At 37.5% G+C, this 17,070-nt stretch overlaps 1 protein-coding gene across 2 annotated transcripts in view; it reads left to right on the top strand.

Annotated features, from left to right (window-relative positions):
• Window positions 1-17,070, top strand: part of CNTN5 (contactin 5) — a 1,402,912-nt gene that overhangs the window by 1,383,321 nt on the left and 2,521 nt on the right. For both annotated transcript variants that reach the window (XM_059930535.1, XM_059930534.1), the window contains one exon: window positions 13,587-13,755. In XM_059930535.1, the coding sequence (XP_059786518.1) occupies window positions 13,587-13,755 (169 nt within the window). The remainder of the gene's footprint in view (window positions 1-13,586; window positions 13,756-17,070) is intronic.

Genomic DNA, 17,070 nt, shown 5'->3' with positions numbered 1-17,070 from the left:
GTTCCTAAGAAAGGACTCTGCTGATAACAAATGGAGTGAGACCTCAAAGCCTGTTCTTTTGCAACTAAACCTTATTAGAACTTCTGATGTATGGGCTAATCCCCAGTTAGACACCTACTGGCAGGAATGACACAAAGGGTCCTATGAGGGAAAGGGGACTTCAGATTGATGATTGAGGCTTAACATAGAGCCTGGATTCTCCTGGGGAGGTCTAGTTTTCACAGGGCAGGTGACTAAGCACGAAAGCTCCTATTGACACAGGCATTATGGAACAGGAATATGATTAGAAACAGTAGCTGTGAATATTTACTAAAGAGATGGAACCCAGAGGACACAAGCTTGGAGCCCCCTTTTCTGAGCATGAGTTGAAGGAGAACTACTGCAGCGTTAGGCAAGGATCTGCATGCAGTGAAAGAGCTGTACCATCTGGAGGGAGGTTCACACAAATATGGAGTGGCTAGTATGGTACTCAGAGGGAGAAGACTTTGATTCCTACTACATCCCAAAACTACTGCCAGACCAAGAGTGGCACCACTGTATTAGTGAGCCCCATCTTCTTAAACATAATTGTGTGTGGCTGTCACAAAAAAAATTAACAAAATTAGGGACAAGTCAACACACTAATCTTTTCTCTTTCCATGAGGTAATTTGAGGTAAGCTTGATGTATTAAAATTAAGTTTGCCTCTTGAGATTCTTGGAAAATTTGCAGTAGAGGATTTCCTGCTAATAAGGGCAAGAGAGAGCTTCCACAATTAATTGCAATATCAAAAGGAAAGTAAATTTATTTTTACTTTTTGTCTTGGCCAAGTTACTTTGCTTGTAACAGCAAAAGAGATCACTAGAAATATACATGGTATGTAAATTTGAAGCTGGAAACTAGGAGTTAATGCCTGAGGTTTAAAGTGCGAGGATTTTATATTCCATGTTTTATATCAAGTCCAGTTTAAGATGGATGAATTAAGAAAAAATCCTCATCTAGAAATATTCCAGATTGTGAAAATGATTGAAATGTGATAAATATGGAGAAAAATAGATTTGTTCCATAGACTTGATCCATAAATAATCCATTAAACTCTTCTTTTTTATAGTTAAGATATTATATACTGGATGCAATTTATTCTCAAAAAAATAAACCACAAAACAAAACATAAGATAATAAGATAAAACAGCAGAGCTTGGAATTAGACCAATCCATTTTCTAAGGAAGCACGAATCTTACTCCTTTACTTGATTCCACAGATTAGGTGTCAGCAATATACATAAGGACAAGATATTACCAGAGAAAGGATACAATAACAAGGGAAATTTGGTTCAAAGGTGTTAAGAGAAAAAAAAGGTCTCCCCACCACAAAATCTTATCAGAGACTTCAAAAGTGACCAAGATTATAGTGAAAGAACGATGGAATTGAACCATATATGACAGTGTCACAGGAAACACATTAAAATTGAATCTATTCTGATAAATAGAATTAGCTAGTACTGAAATTTCTCACTGCTCTTTGAGACTGTCCAAGAGAACTTGGACTTCTTGGGATTTTGTTTAAGAAGTCCAGATTTAATAGTAATACTTTTAAGATATCACAGCTTCTATTAACAAGCAAGAGGGATAGAAGCATGAAGAACAAGAAAAATGCTGGAAAATAATTGTCGTTTGTAGACATGGCTACAAATTATTTCCACTCAAACAAAATAGCTTCCCACCTAAAAATATGAGTCAAATTTGGGAGTTTATTTAACATATTCATCACTTCTTCAGGTCATTTTAATATTTGACTTTTTTTTACATTTCCCAATTCAGATTAGCTGCATATTTTCCATATATATATATATATATATATATATATATATATATATATATATATATATAATCAGGAAAATGGAACAAAAACTTCAAAGAAATTTCCTAATTTAACTTATTTTTCCCAAATAAGTATTTTTAAATGAAGAAAACTTTGTTTTTATGACTCCACTAGCTTGGTTCTGAATCTAGAATCCTTACTAATTTTAGCACGTTATGTCTGTTACTACCACTTCCAAAGAAATGCTAATAACAAAACAGTGGACTAAAGTATATTTAGCCATCATGCTCCTTAATGATCTTGAGAATGGAGAATTTTTTTCTTTGTACTGTGAAAGAAACTTACCAAGATTATAAAGTAAAACAGCCATCTTATCCCCACCTTATTCTCCTTATACAGACTTAAACTTAAGTGAAAGAGAAAATAAATGCTAAATACCCAGGGGCTATGCTTTCCCTTGTGCAAATATACCCTTCCCCACCAAGACAGACTTCTGTCCATTCAGAAGACAAAAGCACTTAGAGGGAATTCAGGATAAGGGCTTCAGGCTACATATCAAGAAAACAGGGTCTCATTTTTCTGTCTATCAAGAAATATCCTTTCCCAGATATACGACCTCTTCACCATACATCTTCTCCCTCACCTCTACTTTCTGGTATTTATAGAGCTAGGGAGAGTATGGGGAAAATCAGGCTCAAAGCTTACTAGTTATTATATGATCCATCAATATAGACAGAAATTTTTGTTTGTTTATTCCATTTAGATATCAATTAGGGCCTGCCAGACTCCTGAGATATAGGTTCACTTGAACTGAAATTGTATTCCACAGCCTGTGGAACTTTGAAGCCCATCCCTATATTTCTCCAGCTTCTCAGGGAGCCTAAGGTCTATGGCCATTCTGGTCTCCTTGATTTCTTGTATCTTACAGCTGTTCCTTTATCTTATATTTACTCCAAATATGGGACTCAACCTCTTTCCTGTGATTCCTACAAGTTAAAAATACTCATATATAATGGTTTATACCATCATTTCTATATTTGATTATGCTTATATTTTTTCATCATAAAATATTTTTTAAAGATTAAAACAGAAATGGCTTGTATAATGTCAAGTATATACATATACAAAGAAGACTTTATGGAAATGTCAGTGGGAGATAGAGTGAAAGGCACACCATACAAACAAACGTCTGAAAATTGCCATAGGAAGTCCTGTTCTTAAAAGTCCTTGTAGTCACCCTACAGCTTGTGGCTTCTCACTGGTACTTGAGCCTCCCACCTTCTTTTCACCTAGATTCTACTATCTTGCTGATTCCTCCTCACCCACCAATTGCCACTGGGGTTTTGGATTCCTCACTCACTTTTGTGAAGAACAATTGTACCCAAGATGCTCAGCAAGTGAATAGCCCTTCCATTTAATAGGATCCATCCTTCCAATGGCACTTGTGGGTGAAACTAGCAAAAATTTATTCTGCTATATTTTTAGGCACACTCACACCATTATTGTTAATATCAGACATATAAACTAGCCATTTTAGATCACGCCTTTGAGAATAACAGGACTGCACTAATTTTTTGTTTAGGATCATCTTTTAGGCTAAGTTTTTTAAGTAGAATTTGAGAATAGTTTTGACAATAGACAATTTTCTTTATGTCTAGAGATAGCCATCATTGCAACTTCCAATCTATAAATGTCCAGATTCTCAAAGTACTCCCTGGTCTTCTTACTGTCAATAACTATTCTGACATGTCTTGATAACTCCTTAACCTTCTCATATTTCTCATTCGTAGTCATGTTTTCTAAATCAGTACTTTAAAATGAGCAAAGACTCTCTGAATCACGCAAGACTAACCATTAATTTAATGTATCTTTTCAGTTAGTATACCTACTTATTGACTCATAGCACTACATCTCCCTGGATGTATTGTTAAAAGCCACATTTAATCTCAAACTTCTTTTGCTACTATTAACTGATATTTTCCTGCCTTTACCTTTTGTTCCTAAATCTCAACTGATCCACAATTTTTTCTTCAACTCTGGATTTTACAGCCACATTAGATATGCATTACTGGCTGCATTTTTCTTTGTCATAAGAATTGTAATTTATTGAACCATAATAACAACGTCCTCTAAAATAGTCACTCCCCTGCCAATCCTCACCAATTTACATACTTTTTCGTTGCCATAAATTTGCTTTCTAATTACCTCATGTGGATGAACAGAATTCTAATTCAGTATGCTGCTACAGTCAAAATGAGAAGCATAAATTCTGATACAATTTTTATTTTTTAAAGCCAAAAGAACGTGCTATAGGCATCCTCCTAGAAATGTTTCTGATTCCCAAATCTGTACCACTCTGTACATGGCTATAGTATAAAATATGTTTCCTACTGCAGCACATAGCACACTCGATTGCACTGTTTATCTGTCTCCACTGTTAGACTGTAAGTGCCATGAGGAGACCATATAGTCTTATTCTCTGATGAATCTCCAGTATATAGCACTGTGCCTAACTCACATGAGATACCCAGTAAAATATTTGATGTTGCTCTTGCCACTTCCCAACTATGTTAAACCTACGGCATCTTTCCCTATAAGAATTTCAGTAGATAGAATTATTGCACATGTTTTATGCTTTTACAGAGAATTTACTTCTCTCCCAAGACTCCAAAGTAAATTTAAATCCATGAAAGATAGAGAAAGTAAATGGAGGCAGCATACTTTACCAGAATGCAGAAAGGAGGATCGAGTACGGGCATGCTTCAATATATGAAAATATTACTTTTCTAAAGTATTTTTTTCTTGTATGTAGGTTAGTTCAAGTTCAAAACACATTTTTAATAAACAAAAAGTATTATAAATTTTTGTCTAGTCTCCCAAGGAAGTTCATCTTTTATGATGCAAATGAAATACTGACCATTGACAATGAACAATAATAGCAACAGAAAAAGTCGCTTTCTCTTATTAAGCTTACCAGGTCCTGTGCTAGGCATTTTACATGCATTTTCCTAACAAAACCATGAAATAGGTGTTATTATCTCTACTATACAGTACAGGCACTTCAGATTTAGAAAGGTTAGTAACTTGCTCAAATTTGCTCAGACAGGAATGTGTAGGAGATTGTTTTTTGTTTTGTTTTGTAGGAGATTGTTTTGAATCCAGATCTGTGAGACTGCAAAGCCATTATTCTCTCCATTATGCAAAGCAATCATAATACTAACAATTATGATAAAAGCACAAAAACAATGAAAATGCATTTAAAATCTTAACTGCTGCTACTTGACCATTATACACACACACACACACACACACACACACACACACACACACAAACAGTTTATTGGGGGCAAATGAGTAGAAACAGTATAATACAGTGAAACACCTCTGAACTGATCATCTGAATACTAATCTTCCAATGCAATTTCTTCTACAACTAGCCATATGATCTTGTATAAATCGTATAATCTCTATGACATTAGTTTTCTGAACTGTAAACACAGGATAATTCTGTGTCCTAATCTGTAGTTATAAAACTCTGTTTGCCATGAATACATGTTCAATTCTAGTACCATGAACAGACATCAAAAAACACTTAACTTGGCTACCCAATGTATCCAAATGCCAATTCACCAAAAGGCAAACACAAAAGTAAAAATAAAAATACTCAATATAATTTTAAGCTTTCAGCTATCTTCTACGTTGTTAAGGGTTTATTATTGATATATTTAACAAATTTTCTGATTACTCCTTTCAAATGATTTGAAGATGATAGCTTTTTTTTTTTTTTTTTTTTTTTTTTTTTTTTTTAAACATCTTTATTGAAGTATAATTGCCTTACAATAGTGTGTTAGCTTCTGCTTTATAACAAAGTGAATCAGTTATACATATACAATATGTTCCCATTTCTCTTCCCTCTTGCATCTCCCTCCCTCCCACCCTCCCCATCCCACCCCTCTAGGTGGTCACAAAGCACCGAGCTGATCTCCCTGTGCTATGCGGCTGCTTCCCACTAGCTATCTATTTTACATTTGGTAGTGTATATATGTCCATGACACTCTCTTACCCTGTCACATCTCACCCCACCCCCTCCCCATATCCTCAAGTCCATTCTCTAGTAGGTCTGTGTCTTTATTCCCGTCTTGCCACTAGGTTCTTCATGGCCTTTTTTTTTTTTTTTTTTCCTTAGATTCCGTATATATGTGTTAGCATACTGTATTTGTTTTTCTCTTTCTGACTTACTTCACTCTGTATGACAGACTCTAACTCCATCCACCTCATTACAAATACCTCCATTTCATTTCTTTTTACGGCTGAGTAATATTCCATTGTATATATGTGCCACATCTTCTTTATCCATTCATCTGTCGATGGACATTTAGGTTGCTTCCATGTCCTGGCTATTGTAAATAGAGCTGCAATGAACATTGTGGTACATGACACTTTTTGACCTATGGTTTTCTCAGGGTATATGCCCAGTAGTGGGATTGCTGGGTCGTATGGTAGTTCTATTTGTAGTTTTTTAAGGAACCTCCATACTGTTCTCCATAGTGGCTGTATCAATTTACATTCCCACCAACAGTGCAAGAGTGTTCCCTTTCCTCCACACCCTCTCCAGCATTTATTGTTTCTAGATTTTTTGATGATGGCCATTCTGACCGGTGTGAGATGATATCTCATTGTAGTTTTGATTTGCATTTCTCTAATGATTAATGATGTTGAGCATTCTTTCATGTGTCTGTAGGCCATCTGTATATCTTCTTTGGAGAAATGTCTATTTAGGTCTTCTGCCCATTTTTGGATTGGGTTGTTCGTTTTTTTGTTATTGAGCTGCATGAGCTGCTTGTAAATCTTGGAGATTAATCCTTTGTCAGTTGCTTCATTTGCAAATATTTTCTCCCATTCTAAGGGTTGTCTTTTGGTCTTGTTTATGGTTTCCTTTGCTGTGCAAAAGCTTTTAAGTTTCATTAGGTCCCATTTGTTTATTTGTGTTCTTATTTCCATTTCTCTGGGAGCTGGGTCAAAAAGAATCTTGCTGTGATGTATGTCATAGAGTGTTCTGCCTATGTTTTCCTCTAAGAGTTTGATAGTGTCTGGCCTTACACTTAGGTCTTTAATCCATTTGGAGTTTATTTTTGTGCATGGTGTCAGGGAGTGTTCTAATTTCATACTTTTACATGTACCTGTCCAATTTTCCCAGCACCACTTATTGAAGAGGCTGTCTTTTCTCCACTGTATATGCTTGCCTCCTTTATCAAAGATAAGGTGACCATATGTGTGTGGGTTTATCTCTGGGCTTTCTATCCTGTTCCATTGATCTATATTTCTGTTTTTGTGCCAGTACCAAACTGTCTTGATTACTGAAGCTTTGTAATATAGTCTGAAGTCAGGGAGCCTGATTCCCCCAGCTCCATTTTTCGTTCTCAAGATTGCTTTGGCTATTCGGGGTCTTTTGTGTTTCCATACAAATTGTGAAATTTTTTGTTCTAGTTCTGTGAAAAATGCCAGTGGTAGTTTGATAGGGATTGCATTGAATCTGTAGATTGCTTTGGGTAGTAGAGTCATTTTCACAATGTTGATTCTTCCAATCCAGGAACATGGTATATCTCTCCATCTATTTGTATCATCTTTAATTTCTTTCATCAGTGTCTTATAATTTTCTGCATACAGGTCTTTTGTCTCCTTAGGTAGGTTTATTCCTAGATATCTTATTCTTTTTGTTGCAATGGTAAACGGGAGTGTTATCTTAATTTCACTTTCAGATTTTTCGTCATTAGTGTATAGAAATGCAAGCGATTTCTGTGCATTAATTTTGTATCCTGCTACTTTACCAAATTCATTGATTAGCTCTAGGAGTTTTCTGGTAGCATCTTTAGGATTCTCTATGTATAGTATCATGTCATCTGCAAATAGTGACAGCTTTACTTCTTCTTTTCCGATTTGGATTCCTTTTATTTCTTTGTCTTCTCTGATTGCTGTGGCTAACACTTCCAAAACTATGTTGAATAATAGTGGTGAGAGTGGGCAACCTTGTCTTGTTCCTGATCTTAGTGGAAATGGTTTCAGTTTTTCACCATTGAGGACAATGTTGGCTGTGGGTTTGTCATATATGGCCTTTATTATGTTGAGGAAAGTTCCCTCTATGCCTACTTTCTGCAGGGCTTTTATCATAAATGGGTGTTGAATTTTGTCGAAAGCTTTCTCTGCATCTATTGAGATGATCATATGGTTTTTCTCCTTCAATTTGTTAATATGGTGTATCACATTGATTGATTTGCGTATATTGAAGAATCCTTGCATTCCTGGGATAAACCCCACTTGATCATGGTGTATGATCCTTTTAATGTGCTGTTGGATTCTGTTTGCGAGTATTTTGTTGAGGATTTTTGCATCTATGTTCATCAGTGATATTGGCCTGTAGTTTTCTTTCTTTGTGACATCTTTGTCTGGTTTTGGTATCAGGGTGATGGTGGCCTCGTAGAATGAGTTTGGGAGTGTTCCTCCCTCTGCAATATTTTGGAAGAGTTTGAGAAGGATAGGTGTTAGCTCTTCTCTAAATGTTTGATAGAATTCACCTGTGAAGCCATCTGGTCCTGGGCTTTTGTTTGTTGGAAGGTTTTTAATCACAGTTTCAATTTCAGTGCTTGTGATTGGTCTGTTCATATTTTCTATTTCTTCCTGGTTCAGTCTCGGCAGTTTGTGCATTTCTAAGAATCTGTCCATTTCTTCCAGGTTGTCCATTTTATTGGCATAGAGTTGCTTGTAGTAATCTCTCATGATCTTTTGTATTTCTGCAGTGTCAGTGGTTATTTCTCCTTTTTCATTTCTAATTCTATTGATCTGAGTCTTCTCCCTTTTTCTCTTGATGAGTCTGGCTAATGGTTTATCAATTTTGTTTATCTTCTCAAAGAACCAGCTTTTAGTTTCATTGATTTTTGCTATTGTTTCCTTCATTTCTTTTTCATTTATTTCTGACCTGATCTTTATAATTTCTTTCCTTCTGCTGGCTTTGGGGTTTTTTTGTTCTTCTTTCTCTAATTGCTTTAGGTGCAAGGTTAGGTTGTTTATTCGAGATGTTTCCTGTTTCTTGAGGTAGGCTTGTATTGCTATAAACTTCCCTCTTAGCACTGCTTTTGCTGCGTCCCATAGGTTTTGGGTCGTCGTATCTCCATTGTCATTTATTTCTAGGTATTTTTTGATTTCCCCTTTGATTTCTTCAGTAATCACTTCATTATTAAGTAATGTATTGTGTAGCCTCCATGTGTTTGTATTTTTTACAGATCTTTTCCTGTAATTGATATCTAGTCTCATAGCGTTGTGGTCGGAAAAGATACTTGATACGATTTCAATTTTCTTAAATTTACCAAGGTTTGATTTGTGACCCAAGATATGATCTATCCTGGAGAATGTTCCATGAGCACTTGAGAAAAATGTGTATTCTGTTGTTTTTGGGTGGAATGTCCTATAAATATCAATTAAGTCCATCTTGTTTAATGTATCATTTAAAGCTTGTGTTTCCTTATTTATTTTCATTTTGGATGATCTGTCCATTGGTGAAAGTGGGGTGTTAAAGTCCCCTACTATGATTGTGTTGCTGTCGATTTCCCCTTTTATGGCTGTTAGTACTTGCCTTATGTATTGAGGTGCTCCTATGTTGGGTGCATAAATATTTACAATTGTTATACCTTCCTCTTGGATCGATCCCTTGATCATTATATAGTGTCCTTCTTTGTCTCTTGTGATAGTCTTTATTTTAAAGTCTATTTTGTCTGATATGAGAATTGCTACTCCAGCTTTCTTTTGATTTCCATTTGCATGGAATATCTTTTTCCATCCCCTCACTTTCAGTCTGTATGTGTCTCTAGGTCTGAAGTGGGTCTCTTGTAGACAGCATATATATGGGTCTTGTTTTTGTATCCATTCCGCCAGCCTGTGTCTTTTGGTGGGAGCATTTAATCCATTTACATTCAAGGTAATTATTGATATGTATGTTCCTATTCCCATTTTCTTAAATGTTTTGGGTTTGTTATTGTAGGTGTTTTCCTTCTCTTGTGTTTCTTGCCTAGAGAAGTTCCTTTAGCATTTGTTGTAAAGCTGGTTTGGTAGTGCTGAACTCTCTCAGCTTTTGCTTGTCTGTAAAGGTTTTAATTTCTCCATCACATTTGAATGAGATCCTTGCTGGGTAGAGTAATCTTGGTTGTAGGTTCTTCTCCTTCATCACTTTAAGTATATCCTGCCACTCCCTTCTGGCTTGCAGAGTTTCTGCTGAAAGATCAGATGTTAACCTTATGGGGATTCCCTTGTGTGTTATTTGTTTTTTTTCCCTTGCTGCCTTTAATATGTTTTCCTTATATTTAATTTTTGACAGTTTGATTAATATGTGTCTTGGCGTGTTTCTCCTTGGGTTTATCCTGTATGGGACTCTCTGTGCTTCCTGGACTTGATTAACTATTTCCTTTCCCATATTAGGGAAGTTTTCAACTATAATCTCTTCAAATATTTTCTCAGTCCCTTTCTTTTTCTCTTCTTCTTCTGGAACCCCTATAATTCGAATGTTGGTGCGTTTAATGCTGTCCCAGAGGTCTCTGAGACTGTCCTCAGTTCTTTTCATTCTTTTTTCTTTATCCTGCTCTGCAGTAGTTATTTCCACCATTTTATCTTCCAGGTCACTTATCCTTTCTTCTGCCTCAGTTATTCTGCTATTGATCCCATCTAGAGTATTTTTAATTTCATTTATTGTGTTTTTCATCATTGCTTGATTCCTCTTTAGTTCTTCTACGTCCTTGTTAAATGCTTCTTGCATTTTGTCTATTCTATTTCCAAGATTTTGGATCATCCTTACTATCATTATTCTGAATTCTTTTTCAGGTAGACTACCTATTTCCTCTTCATTTGTTAAGTCTAGTGTGTTTTGACCCTGCTCCTTCATCTGCTGTGTGTTTTTCTGTCGTCTCATTTTGCTTATCTTACTGGGTTTGGGGTCTCCTTATCACAGGTTGCAGGTTTGTAGTTCCCGTTGTTTTTGGTATCTGTCCCCAGTGGCTAAGGTTGGTTCAGTGGGTTGTGTAGGCTTCCTGGTGGAGGGGACAAGTTCCTGAGTTCTGGTGGATGAGGCTGGATCTTGTCTTTCTGGTGGGCACGTCCACGTCTGGTGGTGTATTTTGGGGTGTCTGTGGCCTTATTATGATTTTAGGCAGCCTCTCTGCTAATGGATGAGGCTGTGTTCCTGTCTTGCTAGTTGTTTGGCATAGGGTGTTCAGCACTGTAGCTTGCTGGTCATTGAGTGATGCTGGGTCTTGATGTTGAGATGGAGATCTCTGAGAGATTTTTGCCGTTTGGTATTACGTGGAGCTGGGAGGTCTCTTGTGGACCAGTGTCCTGAAGTTGGCTCTCCCACCTCCGAAGTACGGCCCTGATGCCTGGCTGAAGCACCAAGAGCCTTTCGTCCACACGGCTCAGAGTAAAAGAGAGAAAAAATAGAAAGAAAGAAAGAAAGGAAGGAAGGAAGGAAGGAAGGAGGAAGGAAGGAAGGAAGGAAGGAAAGAAAGAAAGAAAGAAAGAAAGAAAAGAAAGAAAGAAGCTATAATATAGTGAAGTAAAATAAAACTATTGTAAAGCAAAGCTATACAGACAAAATCTCCCCCAGAAGCATATACATATACACTCACAAAAAAAAAAGGAAAAGGGGAAAAATTAATATATCCTGCTCCCAAAGTCCACCTCCTGAATTTGGGATGATTCGTTGTCTATTCAGGTATTCAACAGATGCAGGCACATCAAGTTGTTTGTGGAGTTTTAATCCGCTTCTTCTGAGGCTACTGGGACAGATTTCCCCTCCTCTTCTCTGTTCGCACAGCTCCTGGGGATCAGCTTTGGATTTGGACCCGCCTCTGCGTGTAGGTCGCCTGAGGGCGTCTGTTCCCCGCCCAGACAGGACGGGGTTAAAGGAGCAGCTGCTTCGGGGACTCTGGCTCACCCAGGCCGCGGGGAGGGAGGGGTACAGAGGAGGCGGGGCGAGCCTGCGGCGTCAGAGGCTGGCGTGACGTTGCAGCAGCCTGAGGCGCACAGTGCGTTCTCCCGGGGGATGTTGTCCCTGGATCACGGGACCCTGGCAGTGGCGGGCTGCACGGGCTCCCGGGAGGGGCGGTGTGGAGAGTGACCTGTGCTCGCACACAGGCTTCTTGGAGGCGGCAGCAGCAGCCCCAGCGTCTCACGCCCGTCTCTGGGGTCCGCGCTGATAGCCGCGGCTCGTGCCAGTTTCTGGAGTTCGTTTAGGCGGCGCTCTGAATCCCCTCTCCTTGCGCGCCGGGAAACAAAGAGGCAAGAAAAAGTCTCTGGCCTCTTCGGCAGCTGCAGACTTTTTCCCGGTCTCCCTCCCAGCCAGCTGTGGTGCGCTAACCCCTTCAGGCTGTGTTCACGCCGCCAACCCCAGTCCTCTCCCTGCGATCCGACCGAAGCCCGAGCCTCCGCTCCCAGCCCCGCCCGCCCCGGCGGGGGAGCAGACAAGCCTCTCGGGCTGGTGAGCGCTGCTCGGCGCCGAGCCTCTGTGCGGGAGTCTCTCCGTTTTTCCCTCTGCGCCCCTGTTGCTATGGGATCCGCGCTGTTAGCTGCGGCTCGCGCCCGTCTCTGGAGTTCGTTTAGGCGGCGCTCTGAATCCCCTCTCCTCGCGCACCAGGAAACAGGGAAGAAAAAGTCTCTTGCCTCTTCGGCAGCTGCAGACTTTTTCCCGGACTCCCTCCCGGCTAGCTGTGGTGCGCTAACCCCTTCAGGCTGTGTTCACGCTGCCAACCCCAGTCCTCTCCCTGCGACCGAAGCCCGAGCCTCAGCTCCCAGCCCCGCCCGCCCCGGCGGCTGAGCAGACAAGCCTCTCGGGCTGGTGAGTGCTGGTCAGCGCCGAGCCTCCGTGCGGGAAGTGCGGGAATCTCTCCGCTTTGCCCTCCACACCCCTGTGGCTGCGCTCTCCTCCGTTGCTCCGAGGCTTCCCGCCTCTGCCACCCGCAGTCTCTGCCCGCGAAGGGGCTCCTAGTGCGTGGAAATCTTTCCTCCTTCACAGCTCCCTCCCACTGGTGCAGGTGCCGTCCCTATTCTTTTGTCTCTGTTATTTCTTTTTTCTTTTGCCCTACCCAAGTACGGGGGGAGTTTCTTGCCTTTTGGGAGGTCTGACGTTTTCTGCCAGCGTTCAGTGGGTGTTCTGTAGGAGCAGTTCCACGTGTAGATGTATTTCTACTGTATCTGTGGGAAGGAAGGTGATCTCCGCGTCTTACTCTTCCGCCATCTTCTCTCCTCCCCCCAGATGATAGCTTTGAGTACTCCCTCAGAATACTATTCATTTCAAGAACCAGGAATAACAGACTTTCAATGATCTGCCCCCTCACTACTTACTTCTCTAGCCTCAATTTCTCACTATTCTCAAATGTCTTCTAATGCTATTGCTTTCTTATTGCTTAGATGTATTTTTAATCTTCTCTTATCTCTTTGTAGACTTTTTTTCCTGCCTTTTCCAACTGGTGAACTCTACTTATCTTTAAATACTTAGCTCGGCATCACCTTCTCCTAAAAACCTTCCCTAAACCACCAGATGGAATTAAACCCTCTCTTTTGTATTCCCATAGTCCCTTATGTATACATCCATTGCTGCATATAACACATACATTGCATTTGCTTACATATCTGTCTAAGCTGTAAGCTCCTTGTACCTAGCTCAGAATGTGACATACAGAAGGCAGTCAATAAACATTTGAAATCCTTGATTGAATATCAAATGTTTAAACATCTGATATTATTCCCAGGTATTTTATAAGCAAGAGGGTCACAGCAACAGTCAAATTATTGAAACACAGAAACCTCAAGCAGTAGTCCCACTCCCTGATGCTGGAGTCTATATTATTGAAGTTCGAGCATACAGTGAAGGAGGGGATGGAACCGCTAGCTCCCAAATCAGGGTCTCATCATATTCAGGTAAGTTTCAACACAACAGGCTTAATTTGATAACCACTAACAATATTAAGATGGTGTAAAACTCATCAAAATTAACACGATAGATTGCACGGTTCAGAGACTTTGAAGTTTCTCTCATTTTACTCTGATTGCTATAAGATCCTCCAATTAATACAAACCATGGCAGCCCACTCACAATTGTAGAATTTCTACAAATCTAGAAAAGAGTTAACATTTTCATTAAAATATCTTTATTTGTGAAATTCCCCTATCCTGATCTCAAGTAGTGTCTTGCTGGTCATTTGTGCTTTTCAATATTGCTTTTAACCAGTATTGCACTAATTTAATATATTATACCCATTTCTCTATTGTCATGATTACCTTTATCATTAGATAATGGAAAGTGAGGGACAGGAAAGTTTAAGGAGAATGTTTTTTAAATTAAAATTTGATTGTGTTTATGGATTTCAAAATAAATTATAAATTTCATTGAATATCTTTGTTTTGGGTTTTTTTCTTTTTCCAGCTTTATTGAAATATAATTGAGATATAGCATTGTATAAGTTTAAGGTGTACAACAGTTGATTTGATACACTTATATATTGCAAATATGTACACAAATTTATTGCAAAAATATAGCTAATACCTCCATCACATCATATAACTGTTATTTCTTTTTTGTAGTGAGAACATTTAAAATCTACATTCTTAAGAACTTTCAAGTTTATATTAGTTTTATTAATTACAATCACTATGCTATATATTAGATCTCTAGAACTTATTTGAGCATCATTGTTATTATTAGCAATATTAATAATTTCTAGCTTTGACTGAGCCCTTGCTATATGTCAGGCACGGTCATAAGTGCTTTACATACATCATCTTATTTAATCCTCTCAACAATCTATGAGGTAGGTTGCATTATTCTTGTTTTACAGAGAAAATTTAAGTAACTTGCCTAAGATCACACTATTACTAAGTGGAAGAAACAGGATTAAACCCCACTGCCATCCTTATTACACCAGCAAGAAAAAACTGATTAAAGGACGGGAGATTTTTACAAATTCAGAAGAAAGTAGTCATTTCATTGAGGTAGTCAAAAAAGAAAGGAAAAGATTTCATTAAATATACAAATGTCTCACTGAGAAAATATTAGGCAATTTTTATTAAGGCCTTGTATAAAAATGTTTAATGTACATTTAATTGATAGGTAATTATGAATATTATTTATTGAAGAATCATTCTCAAGCAGAAGTATCAACCTAAAGGGAAGTATCCAATGATATTCTGTAGAACTCTGAATGTGGCTTTATTATATTCAAAGTATTGCTCAACTTAGGTTAAGACCAGAGGCATTTCTTATGAATTTTTTCTGATGCCACAAAGTGAGATAGAAGGAAAACATAGTGGAGAAAATAATAAGATAGACTGAAACTTTGAGGAAAAGCTGTTGCCATAATACTTGGTAAGTAAATTCTTGCATAAAAATATAAGATGAGATAAAGGACATTATTGGGACAGTTGATAAATTTGAATAATGTCTGTAAATTAGATAATATTATATCAACATTAATTTCCTGTTTTTAAAAATTGTACTGTGGTATACAAGAAAATGTCTTATTTTTAGGATTTGCACATTAAAGTATTTAGGGGTAAAAGTACATCATGTCTTCAACTTACTTTCAGATGGTTCAGGAAATAAATGTATGTATTTACAGAGAGAATAATAGAGCAAGAAGATAAAACATAAACATTTAAGGAATCTGGATGAATTCTTTATTTTATTCTCACTACTTTTTTGTGCATCTAAAATTATTTCAAAATGAGCATTTAAAAACAAAAATCACACGATACAGAAAATCTGACTTTTTCAGAAATTCAGGTGAAAAGACCTGAAAACTTAAATACATTGTGGCCACACAAAAACTTAATACACTTTATGATTTATTTATAAAATTATAGTTTCAAGAGCAAGAAAGGTAATAATGTCTCTACACTGATTCATTCACAATTGAAATGTTCAGATTTTCAAGAGCACATTGAAGAACTAAAGATTATTTCTGAAAAGTGAAAAAGATGACAACTCTTTGCTTGCTTGATAAGTCTTAAATTTCTAATAACAACAATACAAAGAGCATTTACTGAGCTCTGGTCATGTTCTTTACATTGTGTTAGGTGTTTTCTATATGTCATTTTATTCTATTCTCCTAGCAAACTTATGAGTTAAGTATTTTATTATTCTCTGGCTCTCCAAGGTTCCTTTCAACTGTAACACAATCAGATTCTAAAGTATCATCCAAATAGTATCATCCCTAAGATTGAAAGTACTTACAAACACCTTGATTCTCCCATTTATATTTTAATTAACTTGTAACTTCTGTTCCATAAAAAAAAAATTATCAACTTTTATGTTTTAGTTAATAACACTTTGGCCAGTACAACCATTTCCTGAGTTTTAATGAAGTGAAATCTCATGGTATTTTCTTAGACCGATAAAACATGAGCAACGATTGATTTCATTCTTATCTTTTTCCAAAAACCAGAAGCCTAAGAAGTTGAATGACCTGCTCAAGTGAAATAGTTAGTTAGTTTTATGTCTGGGACTAGAACTTAGTCCAATGTTTGTTGTTGTTTGTGTTTTGTTTTGTTTTGTTTTGCTATGCTGAAATAGCATATTTTTGCTTTGTGGATTCTATGTGGAATTTGAGATATAGACCCTACTTAGCATTATGAAAGTGAGGGGTTTTTTGTAAAAATGTCATGTAAGTTGACTTAACAGGGATGCAGCCACTCTCAAATAAACAGAAAGAATGTTTTCACAGTCATTTATTAAGCATGCATATACCACTCCAGTGAGGCTTTGTCATCATGCCTTTCTTATAGCTCACATGTGGCCATGCACTTCACAATGACCCCATTTTGTACAAGTTGAAATATATGTAACATTCCCCAATATTTTGAATAATAGGTTTTATTAGTGCCTCAACTGTAACAGTTTTCAAAGGAAAGAAGATTTGCTGCTTTTAGAGTGTGTATATGTTTAGTTTACCAAACAAAAGTTTCTTCAGCTCTTAAAGAAGCATCTGAAAAATAAATTTAGACTCTATCCTGTAACAAAAATCACACCCAGAATCCTGTTACACTCAGTCTGGCCAGAGAGGATAACGTGACAGAAGGATAATTCCAAAAATCAGTTCATACATTTTATTATTAGTCTATCATGGTTTTAATCAAGGCCAATCGTTTTAATAGAGACAACACATAAAAGCATCTCTTTGCACTAATTCCTAGCTCAATGATTTTAAATAAGTTTCTATAATCTTTTTAAGCCCCGGT

Source organism: Balaenoptera ricei, chromosome 8, assembly GCF_028023285.1.
Source record: "Balaenoptera ricei isolate mBalRic1 chromosome 8, mBalRic1.hap2, whole genome shotgun sequence".
NCBI lineage: Eukaryota > Metazoa > Chordata > Mammalia > Artiodactyla > Balaenopteridae > Balaenoptera > Balaenoptera ricei.
The sequence above is the reverse complement of the archived record's forward strand: the minus strand, read 5'-3'. Positions and strand labels throughout refer to the sequence as shown.